Source organism: Adiantum capillus-veneris, chromosome 17 (genome assembly GCF_014529385.1).
Source record: "Adiantum capillus-veneris isolate H3 chromosome 17, ASM1452938v2, whole genome shotgun sequence".
NCBI lineage: Eukaryota > Viridiplantae > Streptophyta > Polypodiopsida > Polypodiales > Pteridaceae > Adiantum > Adiantum capillus-veneris.
This window is the reverse complement of record NC_140947.1, coordinates 28,637,384-28,662,626: the sequence shown is the minus strand read 5'-3', so window position 1 is coordinate 28,662,626 and position 25,243 is coordinate 28,637,384. Positions and strand designations below refer to the sequence as shown.

At 40.3% G+C, this 25,243-nt stretch overlaps 1 protein-coding gene across 1 annotated transcript in view; it reads left to right on the top strand.

Moving 5' to 3' along the window:
• LOC147436982 (uncharacterized) overlaps nucleotides 1–7,333 on the top strand; it is a 66,321-nt gene extending 58,988 nt beyond the window's left edge. Inside the window, exon 3 of the mRNA XM_086485808.1 lies at nucleotides 6,812–7,333. Coding sequence (XP_086341934.1) covers nucleotides 6,812–6,904 — 93 coding nt within the window. The 3' untranslated portion in view covers nucleotides 6,905–7,333. The remainder of the gene's footprint in view (nucleotides 1–6,811) is intronic.
• Nucleotides 7,334–25,243: the final 17,910 nt, after the last annotated feature.

Genomic DNA, 25,243 nt, shown 5'->3' with positions numbered 1-25,243 from the left:
ACTGAGAGAGAGGCCAGGAGACAGATGAAGACCCTCACACGCCGGAAGCGGCGAGCCTTTGAGGAGGCACAGGAGCTTGAGCTATATCGCCTATTCATATGAGAGAGAGAGAGAGAGAGAGAGAGAGAGAGAGAGAGAGAGAGAGAGAGAGAGAGAGAGAGAGAGAGAGAGCTTCGATGCAAAAAGCAAGGCTATGTATTATTTAGGCTTGTAATATATATAGATCTTTTTAGGCTCACATTAGCCATGCAAACTCCACATATGGACTGGCTCATCATTGAGTTTATTTGCATGCCATAGGGTATGTTCCCACGGGCTATATCGGGCGTGAAAACCCAACAATCGATAGATTCGGCAAACATGCTCACTTCATTCCGGTAAAGAAGATAGTTAAACCCGATCATTTGGCTGAACTGTTTGCCTCACAGATTTTTCAACCAGATGGTATGTCTGAGTCTATTGTTTCAGATAGACATCCCCGCTTTACACGTTTGGTTTGGAGGGAAATCTGGGAGATTATTGGTACATGGTTACATCCTCGTTCCACCCACAAACAGATGGGCAATCGGAGATAGCAAATTCAGCGGTTTTGGACTTGTTGAAGTCATAGAACACTCAATGGGAGAAGTATTTTCCCTTGGTGGAGTTTGCCTACAACAACACGGTTCATAGTATATACGTCTATAGGAAAGGCACCATTTGAGATCATAGGGGTGTTAAGAAGGTTCCATCTATTCTAAGCACCAAAGATAAGATTTTTGAAGCAGATTAGTACACCCGATCTGGACATTGCTTTTGCTAAGGTGCGCAAGGCTCTTGAGAAGTCTCAAGCACGGCATAAGAAGGCAGTAGACAAGCATCGACGTGCTGAAGGAGGATGATTGGGTGCTTTTACCGTTTGAGAAGGCACGCCTACGGAAACGGAAGGGTAAGGAGCGGCTTTTTCCAGAGTTGAGTATGCGATACTACAACCCTTTCCAGATTCAAAAGAAGATCAATGATGTATCCTTCAGGCTGAAGTTACCAGATACTTGGAAGATTCACAATGCATTTCATGTGAGTCTATTGAGACCTTTCAAAGGTGAAGTGCCAAGGACAGGGAGGCCAACAGGGCTACTAATAGGTCATAGGGCACAAGAAAAGAACGGAAAGGTAAGCTAGGTCCACCGGATAATTTGGTCAAGGGTAGTTTTTGGCCCTCGATGCAAAGTAGATGGAGGAGAACATTGCGAATTCTCTTCAGAGAGAGCTGTACCTTGAAGCTTTTGGGCTATTAGCAGTGTCTATGCCAAAGGCTACCAATGAATTAGCAGGTTGAATCTAGTGCTGTGTGGACTGCACAAGAGGGTACTGAGATTTTAGGGTATTGACAGGTTAAGGAGTGACTTTATGAATAGATGTACAATGAATTGGAAATTTCCTTAATTGAATTCAAAACATGTGCTCTCTCATGTGTGTATTGCTAGAGACATGTATAGAAAGATGAAACATTTGTCTGATGAATGATTTGAACTTAGTGCATCTAGACATCTGTTAGAGATCAACGAGATTTGGATGTGATGGATAAGTGAATGAGAAGTGAGTGAGATTCTAGTGCATCAAGGTGTCTATTTGGATGACATGACTAGATACTGTTGTGAGTGCATCAAGAGTTCGTGAAGGATTAGATGGCTCCACAGTGATCTAGGTGCATCAAGAGTTGTGGACAGAATGAGATGGCTAGATTGAATGATTGAAACACAGTGTTTAGCGTGAATTAAGTGTTTGATTTTGTGAATCGCATGCTATGTGGATGTATTGTCTTGTGGGGATGGTCATGGGCATGGTTTGCTTGATTGAAATGTGAAAAGAAAGGATATGAATCTCATAGTAACAAGATTTAGTAGATTAAGACATCCGTGAAAAGATCAGCGCGGTTTAGATGTGATCGCTAAATGGTTGCAATGTTGTATTTGAGACCCTCCACAAAAATGTGATCTCATAGTAATAAGATTTAGTAGATTAAGACATCCGTGAAAAGATAAGTGCGGTCTAGATGTGATCGCTAAATGGTTACAATGTTCATGATTTGTATTTGAGACCCTCGACAGAAATGTGATCGTTTAGTGAGACTGATGTCTATGTGGAAGTGTTGGATTGGTGGAGTCTAGTGCATGAGTACATAGAGTCAGTGTCTACTGAAGAAAGTTTCTATCCTTTGGTTGTTTTTGTAGGCGTAATCGAGGGCGATTACAATTCTTTCAAGAGGGGGGAATGTCACAAAGTGATGATGTGGCATGTCCAACCGGAAGAGAAATGGCTGAGTGGACAAGAGAGATTGAACCGACTAACTTAAAGAACTTCTGAGCATCGGCCTCGGGGCCTAAAACCCTAGAAACCAAAAGCTTGATCTCTGGCCTAGTTGCCCTTAAAACGCGCTGACATGGCACGTGGAAGTACGGTAAGGAATTCCGTGATTTATGCTATTAGTACCACGTGGCAGATGTATGGAATTTCCGTGCTTGGCACTGGCTGCTGACGTGGTAGTTTTTGCGTGGGCTTTTTTTGGCCAAATGCAGTGCTTTTAAGTTTTATGCTTTTGAGGCTCTGTTTTTGGGCATCCCTTGTAAGTTTAAAAGGATCCTTGGAGCCTCACTCTGCAGAACATCTGGACGCAGAGTCTGAGAGCAGAGGACCCTCGGGAGTTGTACTTTGCGACTCGTAATAATAAAGAAATACTGGAAGAGGCTCCAGTCTTTGGGGCTGGTGTTGTTGGGTGCAGAACTACGCCGTGCTCTCTCTCTCTCTCTCTCTCTCTCTCTCTCTCTCTCTCTCTCTCTCTCTCTCTCTCTCTAGTAAAGTTCAATTGGAGCCTGTAGCCAAGCGGACTAGCCTCTACCACAAGGGCCGGTGTCCCATACCACCAAACCCACACAAATACGAGTGTGCAGGCAGAGCTACCGAGGGCTAAGAGTCCGAGTGTGGTGATCACACAAGATGTCTCACAAATGAGACCCAAGTCCTATTTATAGGACTTCATAACCTATGGGCCTGGTTCACACTAGCCGGACATACTGTAGGCGCCCATCTTGATGTCTGGGGACGTAACATTGTAATTGACCGGAACATGCTCCATAAGCTCTTGAATGGTCGAAACTTGCTTGGATAGACAGTGTGCCTATAGTGGTGATGGTAGTCCAATGATATAGCAATCACATTGGGCCTTCCAATGATATAGCATCACACTGGGCCTCCAAGGTGGTCGGTTCGAGAAGAGACACCTAATGAGAGATGTGGAGAAAGGTCAACTTGTAATTTGCTAGGGTTTCCATGGCAAGCATTTCAGGATACCCCACTCTGTCACTCACGGGTCAGAAGCTGCACTCCGAAGGAAGGTTTCAAATGGTATGTAACTTTGGGCAAAAATTTTCTTGAAAGATTGCCAACTCCTTGGAGTGTGTGGCTTCGTAGCTATAGACATCTACCACTGCATAGCACTCTCTAAGAAAAGCGGTGGCTTGCAAATTCTTTGATTCTTTTGAGTAGTTCTCCATGGCATAGACATTGTTAAACTGCTGCAAAAGCTGTAGAGATTTCCTTGGATCTTTCTCTCTCGAAAAGGAATTTTTTTTAATGTAAATCTGGAAGCGCCATCTTGCTCCGTCTCCTCTTTGGGAGGATCAATATGCTTTCAGAAAAGCACACGGCTGAAGCCCTGATACCATTGTAACGGAAGGGCACTACTTGCCAATCAAAAAGAACAGATGAGACAAACTTTTAAGCACTTCAATAACAACCAAACTGAAAGAGATGCACAACACACGAGGCACACAGTGGTGGAGTGCCACCCCCAGAGAGCATTGGCCCCAAACCATGGTGCCCCTTTGTGTATTTCTTTATATTGCTTCAACTCAGTACAACGCGGGCACTCTTTGCTCTGCATCTACGTGGGAGTATGCTAGAGGATGAGCCCTTGGTACATATTTAAAGGCCCCTTGGCTATGAAAAGCATTAGTAGCTTACACGTCAGTACTTTGTGACATAACCCACCAGATTCCTCCCAAACTGTAATACATTGGCGTTGTAGAAAATCTTCATTCACTTAGACGTCTATTGAGGCATCATGTAGCAAGTATAATGTATCCAATCTCCCCAACCATTTCTTTATGTCTCGCATCCATCACGTGCTCAAGATCTTGCTTTTATGCATCTTTGAACTTTTGTGCTTGCTTCCATGCAATTGTAGAAAGTCCATGTGAGGGGTTTCGATGCATCTTTATCATGTACTCCACAACCCTTCCATGCCCATAACCTCAATTGGAAGAGATCCTGACTCAAGAAGTAGGAGCATTTATGGTGTGTGTCTTAACTTGGAGAACTTTTGTAAGAAAACTCTTTTAAACATTCTCAAACTCTTTCCAAATAGACTTTGAGATGCTCCCGCCCCACACTTCAATTCCATTAAGAACCTGTGTCACCAATGCGTCAAAAAGATACTTCTTGAAAACCCAACATTTGACATTTCCCACATTACAGATGTTCTCAAATGCATTGTATGCTCTCTTCCCAACTTCCAAACGACACATAGCACATTCATGCCACTTGTGATTGGCCGGAACCTCAAGGCCAACTTACTTAAAGCTCTCAACAACTTAAGGATCAATAGGTTTTAGAAGTGTTGTGTTTCATGTAACTTGCTTTTGGATGGCCTGGGGCCTTTAAATAAGCCCTATGGGCTCTCACTATGGCAGTCTACCCGGGGGAGAAGCAGAGCAGAGCCATAGAGTTGTACCCTGTTGAAGCAATATAAGGAAGGTGCCATTGCATTGTGGGAGTGGATTCTCTCTTTCTTTTTGTTTAGTTGTTTGAAGTGCTAAACGATTGTCTCAGCGTGCTCTTTGCAATTGGCACGTGGTGCCCCTCTCGTTACAAGTATTCCCTGTCACCTTGTTGGGAGCCTGAATCTCTAGTGAAGTAGGTTGTGTCGATAACTTCCCCGCGCAGTGTCGTGGAAACTACTCGGAGAGGCTCCCCAGTCCTGTTTCACCCAGGCCTGCAGCAAACCCTACAAGCAAAGAGCCCTGCATCGAGTCACGGTCGATGGTCTTCGTGGAGGTGTAGCAGGTTTCCAACTTGGCGAATCTCTAGTAAAGGCTGATGGACAAGTCTGCTTTTCTGTGTCTGCCTTCTTTTTCTTTGTTTGTTTTTGGTTTTTAGCTTGCAATTCTTGCTCTTTGTGTGTTTGTGTAGAGTTTGGAATTCGCATGCTTTGTCTTTCTCGTGCTCTTTACTGATTTTTGGTGGGGGTGAGTGTGAGTTAGTGTGTGTGTCAATGTGTTTGGGGGGGGGGGGGGGGGGGGGGGGGGGTGGGGGGTGGGGGGCGGGGCGGGGCGCGCGTGAGTGTGAGTGAAGTCTTTGTTTTCCTCGATTTTTTCTATTTTGTTTCCTATCTTCCTCACTTTTTGGTAATTTCTGCACTGGGTTATTGGGATTTGCTGTTTTTGGCCTACCACTCTGCTCTCTACTCGCTCTCTACCAAGTTTCTTCATCAAGGTTCCACATGTTCTTATCATCAGAGCCTCCTTCATTGTCTTCTTGGAGTTCCCTCCCGAGCTCTGGTCTTCAGGAGCCACCTTCAGCAAGTGAACCGGTTTCTATCCTGGCTGATAGCTCCTTGTCAGCTATAGTGCAGTGCTTTGTTGGTCATCCTGTGACCTCCTTATGCAGGCTCTTGGTGATGTCAATTGTTTGTTCTCCCTCATCTTTGTCATCGAATGCCCTCTCTCTTCTATTTATCCTCTGCATATTGCTGCCTGATCCTATCAGTTGGTGGGCTGTGCCTGACGTTCGATCTCTTGCATTGTTCCTTGTCCCTTTGACGGCTGGTGGCTTGTGGTGGTTCAGGTTTTTTGACATACAGTAGCAGGGCACTTTTTTGATTTACACTTCGCTTATCATGGCACTTTTTACTCTCTTTAAAAGGTTTTTACCCTGGCTTTCAGTTCTCTACAGTTTGCCATATGGCTTGTTGTATTCAGTTTTTACAGTTTCTAGATTGTTGCCTTCGGGCACACTTTGTACTCAGTGATATACTTGCCCTCAGAATCAGCACTATTTGGGCATTCTGAGGGGTTTTCAAGTAACAGAAATCAGCCTCTTTTTTTGTTGTTAGAGAGAGAGAGAGAGAGAGAGAGAGAGAGAGAGAGAGAGAGAGAGAGATGTTGGAGCCCTAGCTCTGCCATGGCGAAGCCCATCATGAGTATGTTGCGGAGTTGCTGTGCAGCCTTTGTGCACTCTGCTGCTGGTGTGCGCCGAGCCTGCCTTTATTTGTAGCAGCACTCTCTGTTTACTGGCATTCCTTTTTTTCTCTCTCCTCTTTTGTCTTCAAGAATCTATCATGTTGCTCGACCTGAAGTCTTGACCCTGATCTTAATCCTTGCACAGCATGCATGGCACATGTACATGTATTCAGGGGCTTAGCATAGATAAGTAAACAGGTCCTCGCTTTTACATTGTCCTTTACATAGATGTGTAAATAGGTCCTTGCATTTACATTGTCCTTTACATAGAGTTAGAAGTGGTATAATTTCAATCATGAGTGAATTAAATGCTTTATGGGGACTGAATCCTAAACCCTAAACCCTAAACCTGAAATTCTAACGGTAAAAGACACCAATTTCACAGGAATGTGCCTTTTGAATATCTTGTCAGTTGCACAGCTGTTGATTGCTCTAAATGACTAGTCCCTTCTGGAGATTTTGAATCGCCACCTTTTCAGTGCTGACGATGCGAAAATGTTTTCGACATATAAAAGAATTGACTGTTTTTACAGAGATTGATTACAGAGTACGAATCTCTAGCAACCGTGAGGCGAGAACAAGAGCTTTTATTGGCGCAACTCACCTACACGAATGCCTCCACTTGAAAAAGGCCTGGGATGCTGTATGTGACAAGTGAGTTTGTGGGTGTAAGGCATGAGAGGAGTGTCTTCTTATGTGTGGACATGTTCAGAAAGGCTTTACCCAGCAGGAGGCTTTGAGTAAGGCCCCCAAATCAACATGGCGGTGGTCTTGCACTGCACCCATTGCACTCACCTGCCTGCCCCCAACGAGTGGACCTTGACCCAGCCAGCCCCTCACACTCTTGGCTTCTTGATCTCAGTGGACTCAATCTATGTAAATCCCAATGTTCCATGCATTTAGCTCAACAAGCTTACATCCCCTTTTTGTTCAACTCCCTTTTCCTTTTCATTTGATGCAGTGCTCAAAAAATATATATTTTTTCCAAAACTGGGAAAACCTAAATTTGAGACATATATTGAAGGTTTTTACACTAAATTTTGTAGGTTTCCTCATTCACCTTCAAAGTTTGAAATTAGCTGTAAATCTAAATTTTGTAGGTGGGATTGCACTCGGCCTTTTCTTTCTCCCGCCCCTCCGCGCCTCGAATCGAGCATTGATTTGATGTCAGCCTTCACACACACACACACATCTTAGCTTCTATTATAGGAAATAAGTTCTTGTGGGATGCTTAATTTTTCTCCATAGTATATTTGTAACGAGGTATCCCCATATGAAAGCCATACCCCTTAACCTTGTCCAAGCCTCACTTCCCATACGCGGGAAGCCTGCTATTTGTGTTGGTATCAATGGCTATGGTGGATAAGTCGTTGTACCATTCATGGTAGAAGAGTCTTAACAAAAAGACAAAATTAAAGCTTGACCAAGGAGAAATCCAAGATAGTGATGACACCCAACAAACAAGCACTACTCAAGTCAAAAAAGAGTTCCCAAGGAGTCAAGACCCTATAGTTGAGGGGATCACAAGGACACAACATCATCTAAAGATTCATGGTCGACTGCCAATGACAAAGTAGTAGGAAACCTTTCAAGCGTGGATTCAAATACCAATAGGAGCTAAAATGAGCAAAGAAAGAGATTCCATACTTAGATGCCAAGATGATCGATGAACTATGGGAGCAAGTTACGAAGAAGGATGACAAAGACAATCTAGTTCCTCTGCCTTGGAATACCTTGATTTCTCCAAGGAATGTGAGTGAGCTAGCAAGATAATGAACCATTCCTCTTGGTAGGTAGACCATGGTGGTGAAGTCCAATTGTAGTACCACTCAAGAGCATCTCCATGTCCGTTTATCTCGTGCCAGTGATATGTACGTGAGAAGTCATCCAAGCGTAACGAGGTATCCCTTCACTTCCTCTATGAAATCCATACCCCGTAACCTTGTCCAAGTCTCACTTCCCATACGTGGGAAGGCTATGTGTGTTGGTATCAATGGATATGGTGGATAAGTCGTCATACCATTCATGGTAGAAGAGTCTTAACAAAAATACAAAATTAAAGCTTGACCAAGGAAAAATCCAAGATAGTGATGACACCCAACAAACAAGGACTACTCAAGTCAAAATAGAGTTCCCAAGGACCCTATACTTGAGGGGATCACAAGGACACGACATCATCTAGGGACTCATGGTCAACTGTCAATGCCAAAGTAGTAGGAAACCTTTCAAGCGTGGATTCAAATTCCGAAAGGAGCTAAAATCAGCAAAGAAAGAGATTCCATAGTTAGATGCCAAGATGGCCGATGAACTATGGGAGCAAGTTACGAATAAGGATGACAAAGAAAATCTAGTTCCTCTGCCTCGGAATACCTTGATTTCTCCAAGGAATGTGAGGAGCTAGCAAGATAATGAACCATTACTCTTGGTAGATAGACCATGTTGGGGAAGTCCAATTGTAGTACCACTCACGAGGATCTCCATGTTCGTTATCTCATGCTAGTGACAATGTAGGTGAGAAGTCATCCAAGCGTACCATGAATTGAGCTTAATATATCAACATTTGCATCTTCCCCAAAAGCCACATTTGAATGCAGTGAGATGCACATTGCGCTATGTGCATGAATCATGAACTCTTTTATGAGGATGGTGTAGATGTGCAACTCTATGATACACAGATACAAATTAGGTTGGTAGTCCATGTGATTGAAGATCTACTAGTGGGTGCTTATTCTCACTTGGGAGTGTTGTTATCACATGCAGCAACAAGAAGAAACCCAAGGTTGCTTTAAGTACAGAGGTTGAGTACAAAGGTGCGACAGTGGAGCATGTGAGGTAGCATGGATGGGGATGCTACTTGGAGAGGTGGGCATACAAGCTCAAAGGCCGGTTGTCATCTACATCAACAACCTTAGTAGCATACAATTGGTGTAGAGCCTAGTATTCCACTTGAGGATGAGAGGTGACAATCACTTCATCAAAGATAGGTTCTTGGCTTGCAAGTGCGTGAGGACAGATGAGGAGGTTGCACACATCTTTGAGAAGGCTTTGGGGATAGAGACTTAGAGGGAATTTCGAGCTATGCTTAGAGTACAAGGGATGGTGTTGAATTTGAGGGGGAGTGTTGTGAACATGGTACACCTGGATGACTTCTTTCCTACATTTATTATTGGCACGATATAGGGGGCACGAGGATCACCGCTAGTGATACTACAACTGGACGTCACCGTCTTGGTCTACCTACCAAGAGTGATGGCCACTTATCTTGCTATCTCACTCACTAGCAGCTCACTTTGACCTTGTACATGGCTAGGTCGTGAACCTTCCCAAAGCATTCATAGAACAATTCAACTCAGTCTGTGATCTTCCCACAACAATCTTTAAATACTTTATAGATAGGTCTTATAGGGATCAAAGTGATGGATTTAGACTCCAAACAGCCATACTAGGCCTTGGAACATAAATTTAACCATCCTTATCTTCTTTTAATGGGGTTGACCAAGCTTTGGCTATTTTTACCAGGGTTGACCAAAAACCTAAATGACATGTGTGCACTTATCTCCATAAAAATCCCCTATATTTGAAGAGTGCCAATGCCTAGACACTTCTTGTAGAGGGTGTCAAAGATGAAATGGTAAAGCACAGGGAAACATGTAGGAAATTGTAAGGTGGTTGCTTGAGAGGGATAATAAAAGAGAGAAGAAAGCGTATAGCTTGAATTGTGTTGCATTGCCATTTGCATTTGATATTGTAGCAAAGTTTGGGTCAAGACATTTTGATTTTTAAAAATGACCCTATTTATGCCCATTTTGTATATTCAAATACATAGTGTGGATGGATGACTAAGTTATTATTTGGAAGGAAATATTATTATTTGCAAGACATTCAATTTGAAGTATGGCAAGACCTTCAACTTGAAGAGGATAACATGGGAAGTTACTTTGGCTTTAAAAACCCAATGTTTTGGCTCCATGGTAGTGGTAGTTGCAAATGTGTTGAAACTCAAATTACTTCCTAATGAAATCGTCTCTACTTTTTGAGATTTTTAAAATCCTTTCTGGCTTGATGAAGCAATGGATGTTAAAGAGACTAATGAGGGATGAACCCACTAGCGAAGAGGTATTTTTGTAAGGGACAATTCCCAATCTAAACTGAGTTATGCCTTGGAAGTATTGGGACATGCAACACCCTTTCATGACTCATCCATGAGTTGTCTTATTGTGAGACTCTCCTTTGTTAAAGACTTGAAAAAAAAGTGTGAGGTAAAAGGGAAAACCCAGTGGGAAAAAAGTGCCTTCAACTTTTTATTTGGTCGCTGAAGTCGATGTATTAAGAATAAAAAATGCATGTGCACTAGGTGAGCAATAAAATTTTAAAATTATGCCTAATGCATGTATCTAATTGTGAGATATCCTAAAATGCATACTCAAGGCTCATACACTAATAGTAGTAAATAGAAAATGCATGTACTGGGCGAGCAATAAAATTATGCCTAATACATGTGTCTAATTGTGAGACATCCTAAAATATGCATACTCAAGGCTCATACAATAATAATAGTATGTAATGTCACCAGTAAACTTAGGGCTAGTTTCCTGAAATTAAAGGGTTGAAGCTTTCCAATTAAGCGCACAAATCAACGGCTACAAGCCTATAAAATATGTATCTATATTCCATTATCAAATCAACGCAATAGTAGTTCTTTTTGCAATCATGAATGGTTCTCTCAATTTTACGCAATAGTTTAGTTTTTGATCATGCAGTGCAAGAAGACTACAATAACAAAAAAGGTAGAGGTAGAGGATGTGGTGTAGGCCAAGGTCATGGAAATCGGAATCAAGGAAATTATCGTATATTTGAAAATTAAAGGTAGAACATACACGGTAGAGGAAACTTTTGAGGTAGGGGAATTGAAAAGGTTGTGAAAACTTTGCCATAAATAATGTGCAAAATAATGGATGGGGATGTTGCCAGTCAAGACCACTTTGGTGCGTTTGTCCACAAAGAAGGTAGCAAAACAACTTAGTAAGTACTAGCAGAGGTATGGATGAGCCAGAGAGATTGCTTGTTATGTAGTATATGGTCAACACTATGTCTACAAATGTATCTAAACACGGTGATAATGTATGGTATGTGGACTTGGATGCATTGAATCACATGAAAGCCTCTCGGCGCTCTCGCATGCGCTCGGAGCTGCCTTGAAGTTTCTCAAACTTGCCCTTGAGTGTATGAACCAGCTCCAGCCAAATGTCACGAGCGAACAGCCTCTGCCGGTGGGATAGGGCAAGCCTTGAAGATGAAAAAGCAACGGGCCCGCCATATGAACCAGTGTCAGGCTGCAAACGAGCCTCCAACACCACTCTCTATCACTGCACCACTCATGGGGGATGAGCTCTGTTGGCATGCCGAAGTGTAGGTCAACCCCCCTCAATCACTATCATTTTGCTAGTGGAAGCCAACTCAAAATCGAGAACAAGGCCCGTGAGAGTGGACCAGGCTGCAACACCCCAAGTGTATTGTCGAGTTGTGGAGAGGGCTAGCATCAGCTGAAGAACCCGAAGCCAAACCTACTCTACCAAAAGGGGCAGTCCCACAAACAATGATCTTGACTCTCCAATGGATGGTCACAAGGTGCACATGCTACCAAGAAGCTGTTGTGTACCAACTGTAACATTTAATGGCCTAGTAACTTGTGTGTAGCGGAAAATAGCATGAACATAGTGAGCATTTCATTAGAATAGATTCCTAATGAGAATAACAAGAGTGCTTGGGTGGAGAAAGCAACAAAAAGCATAACACCTAGTTAGATAGCATGAATAATATTTTAAAAGAGAGAGAAATTAAGCTATTGACAACAGTTGAGGACCGGATTTACATGGAGCCGGTCCCCCCTCCAAAAGGCTTTGTATTATGGTTTCTCCCATCAAGAGAGACATTTTACAATACAATTCTTTGTGTTCCTTCAGTACTAGCTAGTGCAATGAAGATGAAAACTTCAAGCACTAAGCAAAACACTTATTAAACACAACATCAATTCCCTCACGGTCTCAGACCCAAGACCTCACATACCTTTGAAGATGGTGAGAGCTAGTGGGGTATGAGAGTAGATTGAGAGGAAGGAGGAGTAGTCTTACGAGAAAGATATACATCTCCTCACATAGTCACTCATATTAGCATAGCATAGCTTAGTAATTAGCATGGTAGAGGAGGTGAGCATGCATTGAAGCTTGGCTCTTGGTTGGATCTGCATCACAAAGCCAAGAGTTGTTGGTGTAGGCCTCCCTTCTCACAAGCTTGGAGTAGGTGATAAGCTTTCCATTAAAGCTTGAGAAGGAGAGAGAGAGAGAGTTTTCTTGCTTCACGCATGAGTTAGTGTGAGTGTGTATGCAATAATGCCTTGAGAACTTCAGCCCCCTCTCTCTCTTGGTCGACCCCTCTTGCTATTTGCTCATGCTACCACCCCATTGGACCTCTCCAGGCTTAGCCAATAGGATTTAAGGAGCATAAGTGATAGCCTTCTGACATGTGTCCCTCTTTTCCCTTTTGTGAGAGCTTTAGGTATTTAATTTTATCACCTCGAGAATGCGAGTTATTAATCGTTCCATAACCGGTTTTACCTACGCGTGTAGGGGTGCTACGAAGGGGAGTGCCATATGACGTCGTGAGTTAACCGAGCTATTTATGTATGATATATGGTTTGTTTTGGTGAGTTGATTTTATTAGATGCCCATAAACTTATGTGAGGATATATAATTAGACAACCCGAACCGCATAGGCAAATATGATTAAAGTGGCTTTCTTTTGGGGTTATCGTTTGTTGTGTAAGTATCATATGGATAAAATGATGTGAGAGAGTGCTAGTCTATATTATAGAGCTGAGCTTGATGCATTGTTTTGAGGTCAAATGATTTCATTTGCATGTTATGCATGCTCCAAAAAATGTCAAAAAGTTGTTTTTTGCATATGTGTGAAGTTATGGTTGACTTGAAGGTCGGAGCTGTTTTGCATCATGTTTATAGTGATGGAATGTTATCATATGGTCTATGGAACCTTATGGATTTATGTGGATGCCTCATGTGCATACTTATGATTGCTTTCCACTTGTCTAGGTCAAAACTAACTCTATGTGCTAGAGAGGTGAAGTGCAAATGTGATGCATCAACTTTGCATGGTTGGAAAAATTGGATTTTTATATCATGATTAGTTGCTGATCAGACTCTTTTTATGCATAAGAAACTCATGCCTTAAGGGTCATATATGTGTGGACTCCGATTGACTGCAGGAGATATGTCAAACTCCAAGTGTGGAAGTTGGTTTATTGTGAATATGATTTGTGGTTAAGCGCTGAGATTCCCTCATGGATTATGGTTATGATTTTATGGTGGAAGCCGGTGTGGCTCTTGGTTTTTTTTCTGGATATGGTTATGCTGTCGAAATGCTACCGAAATTTTTGCAATCATATTATGTTATAAAGTGGTTATACAGGATTGGTTGTGCCTCACCCAAGTTGGGTGGAGTGCTCACCCATGTGAAGTGATTGGATGATGGTTTATGGTCTTGGGATTAGATCATGAAGTGATCTGGATGGTCTATGGTAGACGTGTAAGGGTAGAGACCCTGTACAGTCTAACTGCTTGGAAAAGATTGTTTGTGCATATGGAAAGTGCTATTGGGATTGGACTCACATATTATGTTTCTCATGGCAACATCGCTACAAGACTAGAATCACCTACATTTCTTAGCCTTAGACTTAAGGGTCGTTGACCTGGGGCTTTGCTGGATCCGAGGGTGTTGCCTAGGTCTTCTACTTCTTGTTAGGCTCATCTACATGATTAGTGCGTCGGGGGTTGAATGATCCATACGGCTAACACATCGGGAATTTTACCTTGGCTTTGCCTAAACTCCCGATGCTAGGCATCGAAGGGACATGGCACCTAAACTGGTATGGTTGGTGTTGATACCCTACCACCTACTGGTACTTGGGATCCTTTCAGAGCTCGAGTTCATGGAGAGAGGCGAAGCGGCCTCAGCTTATGTCTGGCTCGAGTATGTTGGAGGTGTTTTGGTTCACTCTCGACGAAGTGAAATTCTCTCTGTCCATAGTAGAGCGGATGTGGATGGGTAGACCAGTCTATCCCTACACAGGGTCCGGTGCTCTGCTAGTTAGTTTGTCATAATTTTTTTGATATTATGGTATACCCAAATTTTATCATTGCATGATTGTCTGTTTCATTTAGAGGGGCATTTAAATATTCTCTGTTGTCATTCTCTCACGTCTCTGTGCATTCTATTTCACCCCCCACTATATTCTCTCTCTCTCTCTCTCTCTCTCTCTCTCTCTCTCTCTCTCTCTCTCTCTCTCTCTCTCTCTCTCTCTTCCCGCAATGCGGTGTACACATATATTCACCCTCCACAATGTTATATTTTTCTTGAGTACGCTTTCATTCATAACACCCATTCAGGGGTAGGACTAGTCGCTAGGTACCTCTGGATGCAGTCCGGCTCATGGCCTGAACTCCATGCTTGGTCGGGCGCTGAGAACTGCTCCTCGATGCAAACGCTTCTGCAACTCTTATGTATATTAAAAATTGTATAAAGGTGTAAATTATATATTTTGTGCATAGATCCTTGGGGAGGGATATCTCTCACTTGGTATCAGAGCCAATGCTTAAGGTTATGGGAATAGCCTAAAGCCTGATACTAGTCAGATTAGTTATGCATCATGCGCGCATTCATGGATGCTGTTTGGGAAAAGGATATTGTATTTATGGTGCATCTATAAGTGACATTGGTTGGTGGTACCTGTTTGACTTGTCTTCTTGAGTGGAAGTGTTTATTTTGAGTTATAATAAAGGGGTTGGAGTGTTCAACCACGGCGTTGTAATTTCTTTGAATGTTTGTTTTGTAGTACCAAATGGCTCCCAGAGTGACGTTTGAATGCTTTAGCCAGGGGAATGAGGTTTTGGCCATAGTATTCAACAATATGGCGACACGGTTGTCCAGGGATGAAAGGGAACTCTTTTACTTAGAAATCTAGACCGAAGTCTTTGGCATGCCAGGAAGCACAACTTGTTGGATGAGTGTTGATCATAGTTACCTTACTTGTCACCAAGAACCCTTCCGTCAATTCTTTATCTACATTGACGACAATCCAAGAGTGTGGTTTGCCTACCTTAGGCTACTTCAACTCAAAATATGGTTAGGCCTAGAAGACATGTTCTACTACTTTGCGATGCGCTTCCAAATGTGAAGGATTGTTAAAGTTGCTAAGAAGTTTGAAGCTTTTGCAACTGTCATAGGAAAAGAAAAACTAGAGGATAACTACAGACCACGTTGTTACGTGGGAGATCTGAGAGAATACCCTGCCATGAGAGTTAGAAGAATATTTAGAGATTTAGATCCGAGACACCCTAATATTGTAATTATATCATAAAAATTAGATTTTGATGAATAAAAGAAGCATAGACTTAGTTTGGTTCACATGTGTACTAAGTTTTCTCTCTCCTTGTCTTGTTTTTAGACGGATCTTCTTAATTGTCTAGATGAACTCCCAAGTGATTTTGCACAAAGGGTCTTTTCCAATTATTGTGGTTGGATTCAGTTATCATTGAGAAATTGAAGTGGTTCGAGCTTCAAAGGGGACTAGAGACTACCTTGTACTACCGAAAACTTATGTAGCATGGAAATTATATATGGAAGCTCAACCTGAACATCGAACACAAGTGCCTAATAGGTTTAAGACCAATCCACAGCTTTGGGTCAAGGAAAATATCCAAGAAGGCGACAACAAAGTAAAGGGATATGTTTTTTACCTTAACCTATGTTCTCTTTTGGACATACCGAGTCGAGAACTCATACTTAGTAAGAAGGACCTCATGCTAAACCGAAGATACGGTTTTTGTGAAAAGATCATAATCAAAGTATGGAAGAAGTTAAATGGCGGAAACCAATTCTATTATGTACCCCATGATTGGTTCAATAGAGTCTATGGGCCTATTGTCAAATACAATCCTCACAATGTTACCATTACCTTTGATGACTACGAGAAGCCCAAGTGCATTAGTGACTTTGCCCAGGCACAACCAATGGTAGTGAACTCGAGTATATATTTCTACACAGATGATGTAAATAAAGGACATGCTCATGTAAACTGCTTTAATGGATTACCACCCACGGATGTATCACGAGGAGAGGAATGGTACGAAAAGGAAGACATGAATTTCAATGCACAAGTTGAAGTTTTAAACTTTGAAACTTGAGATGTGAACAAATATAGGGGTAGAACCTCGGTTGTAGGAACCAAGAATTGATTCATAGGACCCTTTTGTATTATGTACCTCCCTAGAGACACTATGTATCTTTTTGGTCTTCTACGGTTATAAACATTTGATTTTGATATAACACATATTGTTTTGAGGATATAATAGTTGAGTTTGAATCTTGTTTTTATCATTCTAAGTAACTTGAGTGATGGGGTGTGTATGTAGATGACTGACATCTTGCCTCGAGGGATATGGGCCGATATACTCTCCCGCCTTATGGTGGAGGAACATCTTTAAACTGGAGTGGAAGTACAAAGGCTTGTCACTACCACGCATAATGGGGAAGAGAAGAAAATGTTAATGTCCACGGATTGTATTGTACCTAGTACATTTCGAGCTTGGTACGATTACGCTGCAGGGAACCCCAACTTTAGACCACGTGAACGTAAACCCTTACTCATTGTGAGTATTGAGTGGATACAATTCAAGTTGGGAAAGGAGATTGTTATCACTAACCAAGTATTGTACATGAAAGCTTACGAAATTACCCTAAGACCGATAAAAGAAACATGGATGGTTAGAAACATACTTCCCTTAGTTATGGCTATGAGATGTTTCGACATTGTTATGTTCAATGTATGGGGCCGTCAATGCCAAAACAACGATCAACATTCCTTTAGCCTGGTACCTTGGAAGTTTTTATTTGACTTCTTTGGAAAGTCACTAGTCCACAATCCTCGCCATGTAAAAGTTTTATACAATGCCTACAAGTGCCTTGTAGATTGTGCAAATATACACAGCTCAGATGGGTGGGACACACCGGATGTGTTTCCAAAAGAATCTGCTTACTTCGATGACTACTTCGGATAAAAGAAGGTAATTGTTCATGCCAAAATGGGGGTACCTGTAACAAATAGATCCCTTACTCAACAATGATATGACTCACACGTCAACAAAGAAATGTTTCAACCAAAGATCAAAAAGGATTATTGGGATCATCCGTCCGATATACTCAAGGAATGGAACAACTATACTCCATTGGTGGAAGGGTGTCACAATGGATATTACCGGGGTGTCAGAGCCATTAGAATTTATTAGAAACCTTTAAGACGCTTTGTAGACTTTTCGGAACCCCAAAGTTTTGTGATATAGAAACTGGATCAATTTGTTCGTTATTCTTTCTCCAATTTCTCTCTCATACTATCTCAACTTTCTATTCTATTTGGCTTAAAGGACTTATTTCTCTCTCATCTTATCTCAACTGTCTATTCTATTTGGCTTAAAGGACTTTGAGCGGATTAGAATATTGTACTAAATGTGACCTTGGTTGATATGATGCAGTAAGTTACCATGCCTCCTAGAGGGAATGCGGCTGCTACTTTTCAACACACCATCATTGATAGAGACATCGATGCTATGCTTTGCAAGTCTCAACCTGTAAATTTTAGTGGGGAAGGCAAAGATGTAAGCAAAGTTCTTGAAGATTGGATTGAGCACATGGCTGACTACTTTGATTTGCATCATTCGTTTGCAGTAAACAAAGCTATTATCGCTAAATTCAAACTAGAGAAAATAGCCAAGCATTGGTGGAGAGACCATTGCATAGAAAAAAATGTTGATCCCAATGCTGCAACTCGGGATTACCTTAAAACCCAACTCAAGAAGAACTATTAGAACAAAGTTTATCACTCAGACCGTATAAATGAGTTTCTTGAATGTACTCAAGGAACTAGAGTTATGGAATCATACTTTCAACATTTCTTAACCCTTGTCAAGTATGCTCCAGCAGGGATAACTCAAGAGGTCAAGGTAGCTCGATTCGTGTGAGGGTTACATAATCCTATGAAGACTAGACTCCAAAGTCTTCGTCTTACCGATTTTGCAGATGTCCTTGATGCAGGCAAACCCATTGAAATAGAATTACCTACTACCGAAAAGAGGAAATAAAAAACTACTCCTATTCATGAAATCAAAAGGACTCATCCCGAGGAGGAACAAAGGTCTAGAAATCCACAGCAAAGAAGAGAGAGCTTATTACGTATGAAGGCCATACAGGATCATTTGTGCTACACTTGTCTTGATCCTGGTCATCAATTCATGGATTTTTCATTTAACAATTCAAGCTTCACAGGATTGGTGGACAATTATGATCGTAGAAACTTCAATTTGAATTGAAATTTTTAAAATTTTTAGACCTAGACCATCGACGATTCAAAGGAACTTCAATTAGCAGAACTTTAACCAAAACTAGAGATAACCTCAAAACTAAGGAAAGTTTAGACTAGGAAATCAACCTTTTGTCCGTAATGGACCGCCTGTCAACATAACAACAATGGAAATGTTCACCGTCAATCTCGTCCAGGAGGAGGAGGAAATCAAAGACCTCAAGGAAGACCTCAAGTTAACAGAGCTCAAGGGGCCAGAGGTGAAGGAATCGGGCAAACGCGTATGTTCATGCTGCAATCGAACATCAGAGAGTGAATGAACAATTTTTAGTAATTCCAACCACAATGAGTATCAAGGTAACCATTTTACCTTATTGATTTATTCAGAGAGTACACATTCTTTAATATCTCCTAAGTGCATCATAAACCTCATTTTGCATGAACACCCTGATACAGACCTTACAATAGAATTAGCTACATGTAGAAAGGTTAGATCTTCTACTTCAGTGGGGAACTTGAATTTTGTTTTGGATGGTCATAATACTTTTGCAAACTTCAGAGTCTTACCCATAGGAATCTATGATGGACGCCTAAGAATGGATTGGCTTAAAGCCAATGATGCTCACATACATTGTAAAGATGCTTCATTGACTTTCAAAAATGACCAAAACTCTAGGGTTACAATTACTGAGAAACGGGGAAAGCCTAAGCTCAGGTTAATGAACTTTACAACTTATGAAGAGTCATAGAAAGAATGAAAGGATTTATGCAGCAAAGCTTAACCCTAAGGAGAAGAAAATAGATTCACCTGAACTTGAATGGATAAAAGAATTTGATGATGTATTTCCCAAAGAACTTTCACAGTTATTGCCCAAGCGTGATGTTGATCATGCAATGGAGCTTACTCTAGGAGCTCAACCAAATGCCCGTAGACCATACAAAATGTCGGTACCTGAATCTGCGGAACTCAAGGAGCAACTAACTCAACTTCTTGAACAAGGCTTCATTTGGCCCATCGTATCTCCATAGAGTACTCCTGTTGTCTTTAATCAAAAGAAGAATGGTATCTACGTCTTTGTATTGATTATCGTGGATTGAACCAGGTAACAGTAAAAAATAAGCATGCAATACCAACGATTGATGAATTGCTTGATCGATTACATGGAGCTTCTATCTTCACAAAAATTGATCTTAAGTCAGGGTATTACCAAATCCGAATCAAGGAGGAGGAAATACCAAAGACGGGATTTAACACTAGTTTGGTACCAAAATAGGACACTTAAGTGTCCTTTTTATAAAAAATTAAATTAAATGCTACTTGCATTAGATAGTGTATTTAAGAAAACCCTCTTGACATGGTCAAGAACTATACTCATCAAATTGAGCCTCGTAAGACTGCAATTAATGCTTTGAAGAGATCAACTTTATAAGCTCAAGAAAAAATAAAGCGACCTTGTAGAAAATTTTACGTGACTTTTCCATAGTTGTGCTATAGATAATTGAAAATTTCATGTGAAGAAAAATTCACTTGAGACCATATAGAATAATGGAAAGTTCTACATGTTTGTATGGCCATTTTAAGCATATCGTTGTACACAAGAAAATATGTTTTTGATTTATTTGTGAGTTTTAGAAAATGAAACATTCCTTACCCTTTCCATTGAGGACTCAAGATGGCAAGTAGAAGGGCTTTGGTCTGCAACAAATATTGGATCACTTCAAATATTCAAAATTGCATAAGAGAAAACTTTGATATTTTAACTCTTGAGACATAAGCATTCAAAACCTCAACTAATATCAAACTTTCCATGTAGATCAACTAAACACATGAAAGTACGTGGTACAAAAACAATTGGGGCACCTAAAACCTTGGTTTCAATGTTATTATGGAGGAGTAAAGATTTTTAAGAGTTTTTACATAATAAAAAATTCAAGATCTAGTTCAAGCAGCGAGGTTTAATTGAGTTAGGGAGCTGAAAATACGTAGCTTCTTGGTTTCAACATATAATGTAATTTGTAGTTGTTAAACTACACTAGAATAGTCCTAATTCCATGAGGAGACCTTTGAAAGACCAAAATTATGCTCTTATTTAGCACATACTCAAGTATGAAATTATATATATAACTTGCATGTGACTTGGAAGCTAGTCTTTGAAAGGCATTCCATTATTTTGTAACACTAATTACTAACACTTGGCTTTTTTAAACATAAAAAAGGCCATCTCTACAAAAAGATATATATATATATATATTTGGGCAAAACAACTTAAAATGTTACTAAAATTTACGACTTAGAACTTACCATACCCGGGGGATTCACTCTATATACAAAACAAGATGCCACCTGCGCGACCGGACAACTTTGATAAAACCCCTATATACGACTCATATTAGGTAATATGACCCCCCTTATTATGTTTATATGACAATCAATGCAGAAAATTATCATACCCCTATCTTACATATAAAATTTAGGTCTCACATGATCTAACTGAGTAAATCTAGTCAAAGAGCATGTAGCATAGTGACTGGCAATGTACTAAGGAACCACTTATATAGATACCTATGTTTCTAAATCCCACCCAAATTATGGTATCTAATCTACTGCATTTAAAGTTAGAGCCAAATCCTCCAATTTGCTAGCAATTGATTTTGCTATTTCTTGTTGATCTTTCTATTGGATAAAACTCTATTTCTTGGATCTTGTGATAGAGCTATAAAAAAATTGTGATATCTTGAACCTCAATTTCTTCAATTACTATACAATTTGAGCAATCACATTGGACTCCCATTACTGACTCAGTTAATAAATCTTTTTCTTTTCTTTTACATTTCTTCATAACCTATTCTGTTTTCATTACAAGTGATTGATCCATATCTATAAATACCAGATTACTTTGAGTGAATGGTTTTGAGGATGATTCATGATTCAAATTTGGACTCGTGATTTGCCCACTATATATGGTTACGGGCATTCCCCTTTCTTCTCTATGCTTGCACCATAGCTCACAGTCATGTCCTACTTTGTGGCCTTCCTTGGGGTAGTAGTTGTATTTAATCAGGGTTGAATTAAATGTAGATCCATGATACTACCAAGATGGTCTTGGCATAATTCTATTATATCTGAAATTACTCATGCTTTAATTGATAGGAAACACCTGTGTCTTGAGCTACTTCCTTACTCTTTTGTTTAAAGGATTAGGCTTCCCTATATTCTTGGGATTACACCAACAAAAGGAAGTTGAATGGTCCTCTCTTTCACAAATATCATAGAAGAGATTATCCTTGGGCTTTGTGGGAGGATATCCTAAGTCCTTAAGTTGTTTCAACAACTAGCCCTCTTCCACTCCCTCAACCTTCTTGGACTTCTCTTTCTTCTATCTCTAGAGGAAGGTGAATTGTGCTTCTCTTTCTCCACTTATTACTATCTGATTTCGATTCTAAATCCAAATCAAAATCCTCATCTATGTCTATTTATAAAGTTGAATCTGATTTAGAACTCTCTTTCTTCTTTCTTCTTGTTAGATCAAGTCTCTTCTCTACTCTCCCTAGTGTAGTGACTAATGTTTGTGACCCATTAGCCAAATTCGCATTGTCTATTGGCTCGTCTTGATTCCAATAGGTGGACTCTTTTTATATTATGTCCCACTCCTGAACCAACCCTTGTGTGGGTGCCCGCCAAAACCTCCCAACCAAGATTTGATATAGCCAAAAACTCCCAAGCAAGATTCTATCTCGCATAGACGGGTTCATAACACTAATCATGCTGTGGTAACCACCTCATCCAATGCATTTGGTGCTTGCAATGCTCCGCATATATAAAAAAAGAAGCAACCCCTTTCAACTCCCCAACATGCTCACTCCTACTCTCGACTGACACCTTTTGCAATAGCTATCTCTTGTGTGCATGGCCCTTACCCCGTACTCGACACCTTGCATCCTTTTCTCATCTGCTGTCCGCCTTGCTTGATGCCTCTGCTCACATCAAGTGAGATTCTCTTTTTTTTTTTTGAATTCTTTCCAACTGGAAAAGTCTCTATTGTTGGTTTTTTTGCCCCATGTAGTCTTTCTATCATTCCTCTAAATTGTTGAGCAAAGTCCTCTACTAACATATCCCCCGGTTTCATGCTTTTGACTTTCTTTAAGACATTTTGGTGTCATTTCATTTCTGAACCTAGAAAGGAAGGCATCCTTCACGTCATCAAAATTTGCAAAGTGGTCAACACCAAATTGGCTATACCATTCCATAGCGTTGCTTTCCTGTGTAGCAGTACATTGAGACAATTATTGCATCCCATTACATTCTATTGTATCCAATAACCGCCCATCTAGTTTGGAGTTGGGACACATGGTAGTCATGGTCCTGCTTGGGTTTCCCTTATATATTTTTCTATCTGAATCGTAATATTTTGGCTTGTTGATTTGTTGGATTTGGTGGGTTTCCTAGATTTCTTACCATGATTGCTTGTTTTTAACCGTAGGATTGGCTGGCTAATTTGATGGTTTTGCTCGATTTGGTGGCTTTCTTGGATTTCTTAGGATTGGCTGGCTGATTTGATGGTTTTGCTCGATTTGGTGGATTTCTTGGATTTCTTAGCATAATTCATGATTTCTTGCGTCTAATGCCTAGAGGGTTAAACTGCAACCTCCTTCTAGCCCTTAAGACTAATAACGTACTCAAACTACTTGAGAGGATAGTAGACATACCACATTCAAATGATGTTGTAGCCCCTTCTTCTTCTTGAATTGTTGGACCATATCCTTCTTCATTCTAAATTTTCTATGTTTGCTTTTTCCCTTTCTATAGGCCTTTTGCCCTGAACATTTTTTGAATCTAATATTCCTTCAATATTATCATAATTGAAAGGATCAAGCTACACATACTCCTCTTCAACATAACTTGAACTTCCACTGGTACTTGCACCCACGATATTCTCCTATATCATCGCTTTTGGACATACAGTCATCAATGCATCAAAATGTATAGCAAAATGCTGCATTCCAAAATCCAAGGTTTGGACTTATCGGATCATCATTGTTTAACTTGTCACAAATTCTAGGTACATACACATTGAATTAAACAGCAGTACTATTCAAAATATCAAAATTTAGACAATTTTGTTATATCACTTATAATGCATGCATACAATCTCCCATGATTCTAAAACATTGAATAGAATGGCGTACTCTCACACAATGAAATACAAAATGAAGTTCGCACAAGTCAATCTCTTTACAGTAATGGATTCCAATTAACAATTGCATCCACAAATTAGGTGGTTAGTCAGTTATATTTGTTTCTAAATTAAGTATTCAAAATTTTTAAGTTTCCTAAAGGTTCATTCAAAGTGCACCATATTCACCTTCTATAGCACCATCTTAGAAACCTTTGTCACAATATTATCAATTTTCTTCTTGAGGCCCGATGAAGCATTCTCTATCAAGTGAGAGATTTACATCTTAAGACATTCAATGATAATGTGTGCATAACATCATACACCAAGTCAATAGGGAGATCAAACCATAGAGATTGTACAACCTTTGAAGGATTGGTTGAGTGTCTAAAAATAGTGCTACCTTCATTTATACAAAGCTCAAATATCTTCTTTATTAAGTAAACCGTATCACTTGCACTCTTGCTGTCATACATGTTGTATAACTTATCCCATAAGGCTTTAGAAGTAGCTTCACCAACAATAGTGACATACATCGATTTTGTAATAGTGAAGTAACATTGATTCTATAATAATGATGTACATTGATTTTGTAAGATAATAAAAATTAGTGGATCTAGCTTTAGCATCAAGTGATTTCAATTAGGCATTTGTGTAAATATCGCCCTCTTGGAAATTAAACAATGGCTCCAACCGACCTTTTTGGATCAAAACATTTTGAATCCGCTCTTTCTATATGGAAATTTTTGTGCCATCAAATTTTTGGATGTTTTAAATGTCCTTCTAAGAACTAGAAGCCATAACTACACGTATCAAGTCTATGGTGAGAAAACCTAAATTATGGCGATGGGACATTTTGGTAGATTTTCCCTAGTAAAATGAGCAAAATCTCAATCCCAAATGAGTAAAAATGTAGTCAAAAGCATAAAAAACACATAATGAGTGTCAAATGACAATAGGCACAACAAACATAGATCACAAATGACCAAAACACTGCCAACACGGTGTCCAAAGCACCTAGTCCTCTTTGTTGAGGGCTTGTAAAAACAAATACTCCATCAACCTATATCACTGAAAGGATCTCAAAATTTTTAAATCTTCAACTCAATAAAACCTCAGCACACGACCATCCAAAGGCTCAACAAATAGGACTATGGTCAAGCTCAAAGATGACCATCTATTGATCAACTCTCAAAAATGACCAAGACTACTATAAATGCCAACATGGCTCTATAATCGATGTACAAGACAATATCCATAACTCAACATACATACATAATGGATCAGATAGTTCTATGATAGCATAAACTGGGCATAAACAAGTGCCAATGAGATGCAAGCATAAAATAGTATTTGAACGCCCTATG